Source organism: Polyodon spathula, chromosome 1, assembly GCF_017654505.1.
Source record: "Polyodon spathula isolate WHYD16114869_AA chromosome 1, ASM1765450v1, whole genome shotgun sequence".
Taxonomy (NCBI): domain Eukaryota; kingdom Metazoa; phylum Chordata; class Actinopteri; order Acipenseriformes; family Polyodontidae; genus Polyodon; species Polyodon spathula.
In genome coordinates, this window is record NC_054534.1 from 33,277,820 (window position 1) to 33,291,950 (window position 14,131).

At 41.2% G+C, this 14,131-nt stretch overlaps 1 protein-coding gene across 3 annotated transcripts in view; it reads right to left on the reverse strand.

The window, feature by feature from the left end:
• The window catches only part of LOC121317543 (WD repeat and FYVE domain-containing protein 3-like), a 97,002-nt gene that overhangs the window by 18,473 nt on the left and 64,398 nt on the right, over positions 1–14,131 (reverse strand). For all 3 annotated transcript variants that reach the window (XM_041253601.1, XM_041253610.1, XM_041253590.1), the window contains 15 exons: positions 13,843–14,003; positions 10,701–10,930; positions 9,657–9,766; positions 9,088–9,270; positions 8,509–8,666; positions 7,825–7,902; positions 7,283–7,510; positions 5,034–5,202; positions 4,388–4,551; positions 3,666–3,814; positions 2,665–2,785; positions 2,325–2,410; positions 2,142–2,222; positions 300–354; positions 47–166 (listed from right to left, as the gene is read on the reverse strand). In XM_041253601.1, coding sequence (XP_041109535.1) covers positions 47–166; positions 300–354; positions 2,142–2,222; positions 2,325–2,410; positions 2,665–2,785; positions 3,666–3,814; positions 4,388–4,551; positions 5,034–5,202; positions 7,283–7,510; positions 7,825–7,902; positions 8,509–8,666; positions 9,088–9,270; positions 9,657–9,766; positions 10,701–10,930; positions 13,843–14,003 — 2,093 coding nt within the window. The remainder of the gene's footprint in view (positions 1–46; positions 167–299; positions 355–2,141; positions 2,223–2,324; positions 2,411–2,664; positions 2,786–3,665; positions 3,815–4,387; positions 4,552–5,033; positions 5,203–7,282; positions 7,511–7,824; positions 7,903–8,508; positions 8,667–9,087; positions 9,271–9,656; positions 9,767–10,700; positions 10,931–13,842; positions 14,004–14,131) is intronic.

The window sequence follows — 14,131 nt, forward strand, 5'->3', positions numbered from 1 at the left end:
TTGTCCAGAATCTCCCAATGAATAATGCAGCCGTTTCTTTTATTACCTCTGAATCATAGTCGGCAAGGATCCATGGGAAGACTGGATACTGCATGAGGTCATTGTAGGACCTGCCAGCCAATGTATTCAGATGCATCAGATACTGGAAATTGCTGATCTCTCCTCTCTGTAGGAGACAAAGGAAAGGGTCACTCCCAGTGCTGGTGATACTAATTCATCCAGTCTGTCCCTGCATCATTTGTGATATAAAACAAAAATACATCAACTCTTAAGAGCCTGAAGTAAAACCATGAACTTACCTCCCATCTCTGTGTCACAGACCTCTCTCCAACCAAGGTACTCAGCAGACCAGAACTAAGGATAACAAAGTATATACACTGAAAAGATTCACATTTTACTTGACAGGAATATGCACTTTATGAATGCTTCATAATCTAGAAAACTGTGTTTGAGTCAGCTCTGACAGCTATTTCCTTACTGTCAATAAGAGTCGCTTCAGTGTTAGGGTTCTGGTAACTATCTATTAAACAGTGATCGTCAATGCAATAAGAGTCGCTTCAGTGTTAGGGTTCAGGTAACTATCTATTAACCCTTTGTTGTCCATTTATTCAGCGCTTGTCAGACGTGCCAGGTCCAATTTATTTTCACACATGCTGTTTATTTTACATGCGCCGTTTAAAATATATATTTTTTCAAAGTAAAACAGGTTTAAAAGGCATTGAATCGCAAAAGGACACTATCTCTGCTTGACTATCTCCATTCAAGCCCCACCCCTTGTTCACTGTATTTTTCACATACCTCTTTATAGACGTGCATAATGAGAAATCCTCTCCTGAACACTCGTTTTATCACCAAACTTCTCAATAATGCGATCCAAGTCATTACTTTATTATACAAACTCTCAAAAAGCTCTGCAAATGTCGGTGATATTCTTTGAGCGCTGGATGCAGAAGCAGCTATCTCCTTTGTTTATGTCAGTGTTATCTCTGTAGTGCATGGGGCTATGAGATACACCCTTTTTTTCGGCTTCATTCAACTCCTATCGGTCTAACTTGACCACTGAAAGGTTTTCTCTGCTTTTTCCAGACAAAAAAAGGACTAGAGACCTGTGCTTTACGTCTTTTTGAAGATATCGGACAGGGTCTGACATCGGACTGGAAAGGGAAAATTGGAATTGAAAATTGGACCGCAAAGGGTTAAATAACATAACTGCAATAACAGTAGCTTCAGTGTTAGGGTTCAGGTAACTGTCTGTATCTGGTCTGCATGTACTCAGGTAATCTGCATGTATTCAGATAGTCTGCATGTATTCAGATAGTCTGCAGGTCAGCATGTAGTGTATTCAGATAGTCTACATGTATTCAGATAGTCTACATGAAGATACATTCAAATATGTTTAAAAAATATTTAATTACACTGGTTAAAGCAAAATCAGCTGTGTGAGTGAATTAGACTACTGGACTCATAGGAACAGCAGCTGTGTGAGTGAATTAGACTATTGGACTCATGGAAACAGCAGCTGTGTGAGTGAATTAGACTACTGGACTCATGGAAGCAGCAGCTGTGTGAGTGAATTACACTATTGGACTCATGGAAACAGCAGCTGTGCGAGTGAATTAGACTACTGGACTCATGGGAACAGCAGCTGTGTGAGTGAATTAGACTACTGGACTCATGGAAACAGCAGCTGTGTGACTGAATTAGACTACTGGACTCATGGAAACAGCAGCTGTGCGAGTGAATTAGACTACTGGACTCATGGGAACAGCAGCTGTGTGAGTGAATTAGACTACTGGACTCATGGAAACAGCAGCTGTGTGACTGAATTAGACTACTGGACTCATGAGAACAGCAGCTGTGTGAGTGAATTAGACTATTGGACTCATGGGAACAGCAGCTGTGTGAGTGAATTAGACTTTCCATGAAGATGCACCAGGCACCAGCACCACGATGGGTTTATGAGAAATGTAATGAGAGAGGGGGGATGGGGGAGATATTGCAGCCTTGAACTACAGGATGACTGCCAGTGATGTCTAGCTCATGACAATAGCTTTAAGAAAGAAAGAAAAGGTCTGTTTAAGAAACAGAAGTGGCTATATAAAGACTTCCCAGTGTTTCTCTTTTATACTAGGAATACATACCCCTGCTCTACACTGGTGTTCGGGCGCTGACCAGAAACCGACTCTGAACTATCAGCTAGTGAAGGCACAACAGCCAGAAACCTGGAAGAAAGGAAACAAAACAGGAATTATTCAAAGAGCTAGGTGAAAAAAAACTGAAAAGAAGAAGTAAAAAAATATCGAAAACATAAGCTTAAGAGTTACCTCTGGTACACTTTATTTCTAATCCCTTTCTGGAATGCCAAGAGGTAATTTCGACCATCACCTGAAAATACTTCGACTGCAATGGGCTGAGAAAAAGAAAAAGAAAAGAATATCAGTATCAGCAGCAGAGTGCATGATGGACAACGCAACACAAAGCCAAACTAACAGCTCAATATTTAATTACACTGATTAAAACAAAATCAGCTGTCTGCTCTTCCTCTAAATGCAACACAATACATACACATAAGAGGGGAGGATGATCATCAATTACACACATTGCAGAAGCGGGAACTGGAAACGTAATATAAGAAGTTCCCTTCTACTGCATCACTCCTCTTACCTGCAGGAGGTACCTTCGCTTGTGCACTTCTTTGATGTCTTCATAAGCAAAAATACTGCAGGTTCTCTTGAGCTGGCTTTGACCTTGCCTGGCCCCTCTGGGAATAATAGCTTCATGCATGCTTACAAAAACAAGGTCAAAAGCACACAGCACAGTGGTTATTCTAGTTACTATGAGGCCACAAGATCTAGGGCAACTTTGTAACTGATGCTTTATAGCCAACATTTTAAATACTGAGCAAGATAAAAATGAATGCAATGTATGAAGAAAATAGAGAGAAACTCTGTATTAAATAAAATGTAAAAATAGGTAGATTTAATAGGAAGGTTTTTATTCTACACGAAATAATTTACGGTTATAATACATGCAGCCTTTATTTTCATTTCTACAAACACTGCCCGTATGCAGAACTGTACCGATTACACTGTGTAACAAAAAAAATAATAATTTTTTGTTCCAGGGTAGTAAGTGTTATTTCCTAATTGCTTATGCCTCAAAAGTATAGAAAATGGCTATTATTCCCCACAAACTTTGCTTTTGTGACCAGGACAGTGATATTTCAAAATATCACTATTTCCAATGGGAAAATGGGAAAATGTGTGTCTTTTCGTTCACATAAAGTCAGAAAAAAACAACATATGAATCCAAATTAACATGTATTTATACTAAAGTAATACAAAGATGACTACAAAAGATTTAGAAGTGAGTAGTTTTTCGAGATTTACAATTATACTGTATTTATACTGTAATAGCCATGTTCTATACTTTTGAGGCATAAGCAATTAGGAAATAACACTTACTACCCAGGAACAAAAATTGCGTTACATAGTGTTAGCAGTGGTCTTGAGATCTTGTATATTGTGCATGTTGCTTCAATAAAATACATCAACTTCAACATTTCCTGTTTCATCTGTGGAGCAGTACAGCTGACAGAAGCATTGTTTGATCTAATATGTTTGAAAGAATTTCAGTATGGAGCCATGGAAGTGAAATGCACTTACTCTGGTGGCAGCGTCTCAATGTCCCTGATCTCTCTGGTGACTGTCATTGTGAAGCCATCAATCACATAGAAATGCTCTTTTCCAAACAACAGGAGGCCCTCGCTGGTGTCAAGCCCTTGAACTCGCGCACATCTGTACATATGCTGAATCTAAATGCACAAACATTAGCTTTTTTTTTTTTTAATACATATTACTATTCCACATACATGACATTGCAAGCCGTGGTTTTCAGTTCTCTCCTAACAAAACGTCTTTGTTCTCTAATTTTAACACATGGCGCTTCCTGTCAAAGGTCTCTGCCGGGCATAATGCAAACCCCTCTGTATAACACGCAGGTGCACACACACACACAGGTACACACACACGTGCACACACACACATGAATGCACGAATGACAGTGAGAAGGATCTGATGCAGACAGCATGAATGATAGTGAGAAGGATCTGATAGAGATAACGAATGACAGTGAGAATGATCTGATAGAGAAGCATCAATGACAGTGAGAAGGATCTGATACAGAGAGCATGATTGACAGTGAGAAGGATCTGATACAGAGAGAGCATCAATGACAGTGAAAAGGATCTGATACAGAGATCATGAAAGACAGTGAGAAGAATCTGATGCTGATTCAGACACATGTTGTGGAATTCTAGACTTCAAACAGGTTCTTTCTGTTCCTTGTTCCACACCAACATGTTTGAGTACCTGGTGCTGTGCATTACCTTCTCCCCCTCTTCCAGCAGCCGTAGCAGGGTGCTGTTGTTGGTCTTCTCCTCCTCGTCCATTGCGCAAGCCTCCAGGAGCTGCTCCTGCATCTGGTCCTGGCTGTCCTCGTCCGGCCCCTCGGCCGTGGAGCGGGAACGCCTCAGAGGGGGCTTCACAAGCCCTGAGACAGAGGGACAGCACATCAAACACAGAACCACAATCCACAAGACCTGAGACAGAGAGACAGCACATCAAACACAGAACCACAATCCACAAATCCTGAGGCAGAGGCAGAGGGACAGCATATCAAACACAGAACCACTCTCCCCAAGCACTGAGACAGAGGGACAGCACACCAAACACAGAAAATCAATCCACAAGCCCTGAGACAGAGAGACAGCACATAAAACACAGAACCACAATCCACAAGCCCTGAAACAGAGGGAAAGCACATCAAACACAGAACCATAATCCACAAGCTCTGAGACAGAGAGACAGCACATCAAACGTTGAACCACAAGCTGTTCTGAAGTTAAAGACTCCTGCAGGTAAGGAACCTGTCTGCTCTTTGATTAGACAAGCTGTTCTGAAGATGATAAAGACTCCTGCAGGTTAGGAACCTGCCTGCACTTTGACTAGACGAGCTGTTCTGTCAGCAGTTACCTTTAACTTTGGCGATGGTATCCTCCCCTTGCTCGTGCTCATGCTGAGTGGTCTCCCTCACTGAAGTCTGCTCCATGGAGTGCTGATACATGCCAGGGTTTCCAGAGAGCAGCCGCATGAAGTACTCTTTACTGTCGTAACTTACCGCTCTTCGGTAGCGGGTCGGTTTCTGAGGATACATGATGAGAAGATGACATTTTTTTGTATCTTTTTGCTTTTCCACTGAAACAGAGCAGCAAGAATCTGGTCCACACTTGCCCTGCACAGTGCATTATTAACATATTACAACACCAATACATTAAAAAAACAAACATATACATATCACGATACTGTACTAAGGAAGTTGGTGAGTAACCTACATCCCACCACGGCTGTACATTGAAAATTACAGCTTTTAGTGTGATGAGAAAGGCATGTTTAATCATGAAGTGCTTCCCCAGATATATGTGTAAATGTAAGGTTGACATGCAGGTGGGCGATATACAGACAGATAGACCCAGATTTACTCACAACCTGAAATTCTCAGCTTATGCTAAATTATGTTAATACCAAGTTTCACAAAAGTTGGACAAGTTGTTCTCCAGATAGATGGAAAATGTGTGACGTGTGAGAGACATTCAGTGCCTGTAGGGACGTAGGTCTGCCTCCACTATATCCCCTTCATAAGGGATTTCATAAGAACTGGCCAAAGCTGCTCTCTTCTATATATCCAGTCCTCCCAGTATTACTGAAGAAAGCAACGGGCACAATCCTGACTGGTTTCTGTTGGTTCTGCTTCTAGTCACAGATAAGCAGATTTAGCAGGGGCCTTGAAAACTCGCGTGGACAACTGATTTGTTTTCATTGTTTGCACGTATTGTTTTCAATCCCTTTCTCTGCACACTTGATGAGTAAATATGAGCCATGCTTATTTTCCTCAGAAGAGCTGCTTTCATTTGTTAATTAAGCCTATGATGTTTGACAATATACTGTACAGCTTTTATATCCACACGCAAACAGTGCAAGCTTTCTACACACAGGCATTTTCAAATTGCAACAAACAGCTGGTAATACTTCTGAGAGGCCCACAATCCATACAGGTCATTAGTAAGCAATTATGCTGATAATATGTACTTGGTCAGCCAGGGTGTCCTCGGCTCACTTTGCTGTTTCCTTGAACATTTCCCACAGGGCGGTTTATTTGGCTTGGCTAATGGAATCTTGTTTACTGCTCCATGCCCATTGCACGTCTCCACCCTCTACCCTCAGCTATCCATGCCAACATAAAAACAAGTAGCACACCACTGCAGTGCACAGAAGGGAGCTGCCCATCGTTGCAGTGCAGAGCTCCAAGAACCAAACAGCTGATTTTCCTGACTGAGTCCTACACAGGGGTCAGCAACACCAGTCACTGCAACTACAAATCAATAGAGACTGTCCTCCAGGTGAGGAAATACATGATGAACTCCGACCAGCAAGGAAAATAAATGAACAAACAAGTTAAATCAGTCACAGAATCCCCCAACACAGCTGAAATGTAAATTCAGAGATTTGAGCATCATGATAAAGTTCATGATCATGACTTACATCCACTATACGCCCATCAATCACAACTGGAGAAGTGGCCCTCCAGATTCAAATAAACTCTAACCAATACAACAAAACTGTATAAGTGGTCCTCTAGATTCATATAAACTCTAACCCAAACAACAAAACTGGATAAGTGGTCCTATAGATTCATATAAACTGTAACCCATACAACAAAACTGGGTAAGTGGTCCTCTAGATTCATATAAACTCTAACCCATACAACAAAACTGGATAAGTGGTCCTCTAGATTCATTTAAACTTTAAAGTGTAACACACACCAAAATCAATCACCAGCCCCACCATGTATTGTTTTAAAGCCATCGTGCAGCTTGATAAATCACTGCCTCTGGTCTGGTCAAGCAGCACTTTTTCCTGTTGAAGAACCACAGTTCAATCGACATACAAAGGCATGTCAGGCTGATCACTTGTTGTGACAAACTGGAAAGGATATTAGAAAACACAGGTGGCACACGCGAGTGAAAGAAGTCTGTTCAGTGTCTTTAGTAAGATGAGTCTTGAACCCTTACACAGAGATACACCCGATGTGCACAACCCTGCAGTGCTGACTCATTCACCAGGGATGGACTTTTCAAAACAGTAATTGGCCATACAATACAGTAACCCTACAGTACAATATACAGGCCACATTTAGAATAATAATACGTTCTATTGATGCTTACTGGACTGCTGGTCTCCTGATCGCCGTCTGGAATGTAGGGGTAGTGGACGTAAAACATGTCATTGCGAACCATCTTCTTCCTCATGCGGCAAGGCCCTTCAGTCATCTCCAGCAGAAACTTGTCCAGGTGGGACCCGATGGGTGGCCCCCACAGGCCCCTCTCCCTTAGGAGCTCGTACTCAATCTGAGCCCACTCCTCAGAGACGTACTTCAGAACATTCTGCTGTCGCTGAGTGGAGCAGGACACATATTATTTTTATTACAGCAATATTGAATCATTACAAACCAGTAGAGCACGGAATATACAGTTGTCATACAGTGTAGGTTAGCATAAGAAAGTATTCAAGCTGTAGACTGGAGTGATGCAGCTGAAATAGATGTAATACAGTGTAAGTTAATCTAAGAAAGTATTCAAGCTCTAGACTGAATTGATGCAGTTGATATAGATGTAATGCAGTGTAGGTTAATCTAAGAAAGTATTCAAGCTGTAGGATGAATTGATGCAGCTGATATAGATGTAATACAGTAAATTACATAGCATACCTCCTGATATTCTTTATACTGCATGGCCACCAAATCCCGCACAACAGCAATATGAGTGAACATCCACTGAAACGTCTCCTGGGGTCAAATATCATTGGGATTTTAGACATACAAAATTCACTACTGATCTGCAGGTTTGTTCCAGTTAAACAGAAAGTCAACAACAGCAATGAGCTAGAAATACAACACACCCTAGAAGGGTCAGTAGTGGACTGCTATTAACATCGAGTGCTCAATTCTGAAATCTATATTGATCAAGTTGAAATAGTTATTCGTGCCATGAAGAGACACCATGATCTACATTCATTGTATGTACTTGTGACACAATTACACACACACAATCTCCATATCCCTTATCCAAGTGGTTCTTTAAATAAATGTAAGAATATAACAGACATAGTTCCATATTATTCCTACACTCCCATATACTCAAGAACTTGTACTGAAGAATGTTTAATCACAAGTGGACAAGTGGTTCTCAAGATAGATGTATCTCAGTTGTGTGACATACATAGGTACCAACGTCATTACTACATGCCTGTTGTCAGGGGTTTGAGTTGCCACTGGGCGATAACTAAACTGCTTTTTATTACTGATATGCACAATACACTTTATACTTGGAGTAAGCAACATGGTTTTACAGTACTGTGGAGAGTTTGATATATAATGCACAGCAGCCTATACCTGTGCAGAGAGGTTATTCTTGTTTAATGCAGTCTCCTTCCTGTTGCGCCTGGATCCAGTGAGCTTGGAAAGACCGAAGCCACTGCTGACTCTGGACAGCTTGGACTGTGTGACCGGAGCGATAGCCTCGCCTCTGCTTATGCACTTCTTCTCATGGGCTGTGCAGGTAAAGAGCACAGTCAAATACATGGCACCCTCAGCAGGAACTATAGGTCAAGCATTTCAAAAGCAAGGAAACATCATTAGCATCCCAATACAATATAAGTTAGACTGAAAAGTTGGGTTCAGATCCCCTTGCCAGAATCAAACTGATTTAGATACCTGCCTAAATGTCAGCCGAGCCGAGCTCCCAAGTTCTAATCATGGAAGCAATTCTTCATTCCAATGTCTGTATTATGCAAATTACGGGAAACGTTCTCAAGGATTGTATGACTCTGATTGGCCAACAGATCATAAAGGACATATGTATTATTTTGTAATGTATAATGAAAGGCAACAGTCAGGCCTGCCACAGTAAATGTATCAGCTGTTGAAGCAGCTCTATTGCCCTATAGGAGGCAGTGTGGTGTGTTGCCTCACCCAGGTAGTTCTGCCAGTTCTTCAGAGCAGCCTCTTCAATGTGTGCTCGGGCCGTGGCAATGTCAATGTGCCCGCGATCGTTTGTGGGCAGAGGCACTTTAAATATATCCTCCAGTGCCTGCTTCTTACTGAGAATGAGCTCCGTCCACACTCTGTTCACTGCTTTCAGCAGAAGCTGCCGTCCTAGTGAAGAAAAAACAAACACGGGGGCAAAGAGAAACTACATCTTTGAAATCCATAAAGCAACATTTCCTGAGATCATCAATCCTAGAAACCAGTAAGAACATATAGATCAACTGACTAGAATACAAACCTCTTAATTTCTGATGACTAGAAACAAAGCTTGTTAGAGTTACATTTTAAAAAGAATATTGACATACTCTTTTATTAAATACACAACACAGGTTGGCTACTGTGAAATCTTTACTGTAGTTACTTTTATCATTAGTCTCATTAAATAAATATTTTTAAAAACACACATAGACTTGCCCTACTCAATGTGCAACTTCTTTCAAATGCAGGTATTAAAGTTACACTTGGATTCATTACTTAACTGAGAAGATACCTACCTTCACTAACATCTTGACTGTGAAGGACATCTGGTTCAATGTCAGAGGGCATCGTGATGTGCCACGTTGTCATTCTAGCTTCTGCCTCCAAGCCAAATCCATCCACACTGCTGGTAAAAGCAGACATGGAGCGAGTTCAATGAGTATGAACACATTTCATTGGGCAATTTCCTTGGAGCACATCTTTATTTATTTATTTATTTCTGTATTTTTAATATAGTAGTTGCCAATTGATTTTTACCCAGTTTTTCTCCCAATCTGAAATAGCCAATTATTTTAGGCTCAGCTCACCACTACCACTTGGGAGCGGCGAAGATGAACACATGCTGTCCTCTGAAGTGTGTGCCGTCAGCCAACCACTTCTTTTCACTCTGCAGGCCCACCATGCAGCCACCTCAGAGTTACAGCATCGGAGGACAACGCAGCTCTGGGCAGTAAACTGTCAAGCCTGCAGGTGTCCAGCCAGTCCACAGGGGTCGCTGGTGCGCAGTGAGCTGAGGACACCCTGGCTGACCTAAGCCTTCCCCACCCAGGCAACGCTCGGCTAATTGCGCGCTGCCCCTTGGGAGCTCTCGTCCACGGTCGGCAGTGGAATAGCCTGGACTGGAACCGGAGACCTCCAGCCTCCACGTGGAGCGCCTTTACCGCATGTGCAACTCGGGAGCCTACACTATACAACATAAATGGTCAACTATCACACATCAAACCAAGCAGACAAATGTTTTGAGTGTTTAAAGTGAAGGCTGCTCAGAACAGCATTTCCCATGGTTAGAAAGCGTGCAACCTACATGTGTGGGGATTGTAGTGAATTCTACACATATTTGCATGTGTAGGCTATAGAAACTACCGACACTGGTATTCTCTTCAGTGTACTTCAGACACACCAACTACTATTGTTTGTGCTGCCACTTTATTACAATGGCTGGTGTCTAAATATTCAAAATATATCTCTTAACATTTCCAATAAGGTTTCCCTGATTACTATTGCTCCACTGTATAAGACAGATACCCCTGAAAAAGCTGAGCCAGCCCAGCGATCCTCACCTCCCTGCATGGAGGCTGATGAAGCAGTGTGCCAGGCAGCCCAGGAACTCCTGATCGTGGTTCCCGGGGCCCAGAAGGAGGTTCCTGTTGACAGTGAGGACCCGGAGTGAGTCCAGGAGAGCCACCTGCTGTGGGACAGTCTTGTGGGGTCTGGAGAGTTGATAAAGGATGGTCCTGTTCAGGTCGTGGTAGATGGAGTCCAGCGACAGACCTTGAGATCTTCTCTTAGACTTTAGAAGCAAAAAAAAAAATGTTTCTGAGTTGGCCTGAAGTCAACTCTTTGAAGGTCAAAACCTTTGAAGCATATATTTCGGAAGAACAAGTTACATTTGTATTTGTTCAAGAGATTTGCCCCAATTCTTCATTGTTTTTGGTAGTGATTTTATATCATACATCTTGTCTAAGCTCCATCCAGCATGTTAGCCAAAGGTTGGTAAATATAGGACAGGTTTCTCTTTGCATCCATCCGCCACTTATCAGAGGTGTGCAATTTTTGAAAAAAACTTGTTGTCCAAGGGACAAAATGCTAGAAAAAGATCTACTTGCCCCCTCCCCGTCGCACAAAACTTACATAAAAAATAGAATATAACTTGAAGGATTTTGGTTTTATTTAACTGTGAACACAATCACTCAATTAGTGATTACCCTTGTAGTCTGACTGGTTCAATACATTCTTCAAGATACACAAAAGGTTCTCTGTGACCTCACCTCACCTCAGCAAATTTATAACATAACTTTCAGTGCAGTTTGAAATGTATTTGCTAGTATATTTAAATAACATATTAAGAGTACAACTATAATAAGCAATACTTAGAAGTTATTCAAATATAAAAATAGCTTCTGCCAGTTTTTTTCCACTCTTTCTCTATATGGGGAATCCAACTCCTGATGTACAGGTGTTTTAGTTTGTTGCATCACAGATACAAAATCATTGCCAACTATTACTGCTGCTTTGTGGAATTCTGATTTTTCTTGATGTTCTTTCAGTTTTGTAACTGTGAACCCTAGATTTTTTTTTTAATTAAAATTTAGTCGTCTCCAATTTTTGGTGTGCCTAATTGTTCTAATCTGTATCCTTGGCTCACCGCTTGCAGCCCCACTGCCAACTCGAGGAGCGGAGGCTGAAGCACAAGTCCTCCGAGGCACGCTCCTGCCAATCCTTTATTTTTCGCACTACGGATCCACAGCAAAGCCACAGATAAGTTTCTCTGCATTTTTTACCAAAATGCATGCAATATTTACTGCAAAGATAAAATATTTATATTTAATATAAATATTTGTTTATTTCTGTCCAGTCTCTGTTCCGCTCTGAATGGCTAGGGGTCGCTGTTAGTCATGTCAGTGGTCCCTTAGCAGGCTATTGTAGTTTCAATGTCAGTCATTTCATCTTACTCTGACAGATCTCGTTGACTGAAAAAGTGCTAGAATGCTCTCATTCGTTTAAATGACTGTCAATCATCAATACCTGTAGTGACTGTGCACTTTCATTTGCCAGCTACGGCACCTGTCATTGAAAGCACCTAGTTTGAAATTAGCGGGTTAAGGTGCAGGTAGCTTTTGCTATAGGTATACAGTGACAGTTACTAGTTTGAATTACAAAAATTATAAAACACAATTTCTTCTAATCAGCTAATTCTCTAGTGACTATGCTGTTTTTTTAAACTTTTCTATTAAGAAAGCAGACCTGTATCACTTATTTAACTCTTTGCAGTCCTATGTCGTACCAGGTGATAAAATTACTGATCAGGGGAGGATTTATCTGTATGCACGTCTATAAAGAGGTATGTGAAAAATACAGCAAACAAGGGGTGGGGCTTGGCTGGAGATACAGTACCGAGTGTCCTTTTACGATTCAATGCCTTTTAAACCTGTTTTACACAAAAAAATATATATTTTAAACAGCGCATGTGAAAATAAATTGGACCTGACGTGTCTGACAAGCATTGAATAAATGGACTGCAAATGTGTCACATGGACAGTGTAAAGAGGTGTCTGCAGAACTTTGAAATTAACTCTAACCCTTTGAGGTCCTATGTCTGACCAGATCCAACATTACAATTTTGCCTTTCCAGTCCGATATCATCAAAAAGACGTAAAGCACAGGTCTCTAGTAGTTTTTTCTCTGGAAAAAGCAGAGAAAAAGCAGAAAAAACCTTTAAAAACTGACAGGAGCCAAATGAAGCCAAAAAGATAAAAAGAAAAAAAGAGGGCATATCTTAGCAATACAGATAGCCCCTGCACCACAGAGATAACACCGATACAAACAAAGGAGATAGCTGCTTCCGCATCCAGAGCTCAAAGAATATCACAGACATTTGAAAAGCTTTTTGAGATGTTATAGTAATAAAATAATGACTTGGATCACATTATTGAGGAGTTTGGTGATAAAATGAGTGACCAGGAGAGGATTTATCAGTATGCATCTATAAAAGTATGTGAAAAATACAGCAAACAAGGGGTGGGGCTTGGCCGGAGATGCAGTACTGATGTCCTTTTGCTATGCAGGGCCTTTTAAACCTGTTTTACTCTGAGATTTTAAACAGTGCACGTAAAATAAACAGCGCATGTGAAAATAAATTGTACCTGACGTGCCTGACCGCTAAGGGTTAAACTATTTATCCCAAACATGTAGATTAAACGCTCTCTTAAACAAAAGATAACATCATATGCAAACTGTAGGACAGTGCACTTTATTAATAGTAATTAACTTTATTACTGTAAGAAAATAAATTAAAAAGGAACAGGACTAGCTTCGCTGGCTGTATTCCGGTCATCGACGAATGCAAAAAGCATTTCTTAAATACAGCCATGAGCATGATGTCATCGACGATTGCAAAAGCATTTCTTAATATAGCTGGTCGGCAAGAAGCTTCTTAGCTGTCCAATGAGCTGAATGCATTCCCTCAAACCCACTACAAGAAGCTTTCTAGCTGTCCATTGAGCTGAATGTATTCCTTCACACCCACTACAAGAAGCATCCTAGCTGTCCAATGAGCTGAATGCATTCCCTCACACCCACTACAAGAAGCTTTGTACCTGTCCAATAAGCTGAATGCATTCCCTCACACCCACTACAAGAAGCTTCCTAGCTGTCCAATGAGCTGAATGTACTCCTTCACACCCACCACAAGAAGTTTCGTACCTGTCCAATGAGCTGAATGATAAAATCCACAACCATCTTGGACTCCCTGTTGAACATTCCCTGCCAGAGCTTGTCCACGACTCGTTGAGTGAAATAAAACACATTGTTCACCAGGACCTGGTAACTTCCTTTGCTTGTGATAGGCAGAGAGGCATCTTCCCCTGGAAGAGGATGGGAAAGATCAATTAGAAAACACAACTTCACAGACACTGCAGTAGAATCAACATACATATATATTATTCCTGGTTTTATTAACGACTAAGGTGACCAGACGTCCAGTTTTGGACGG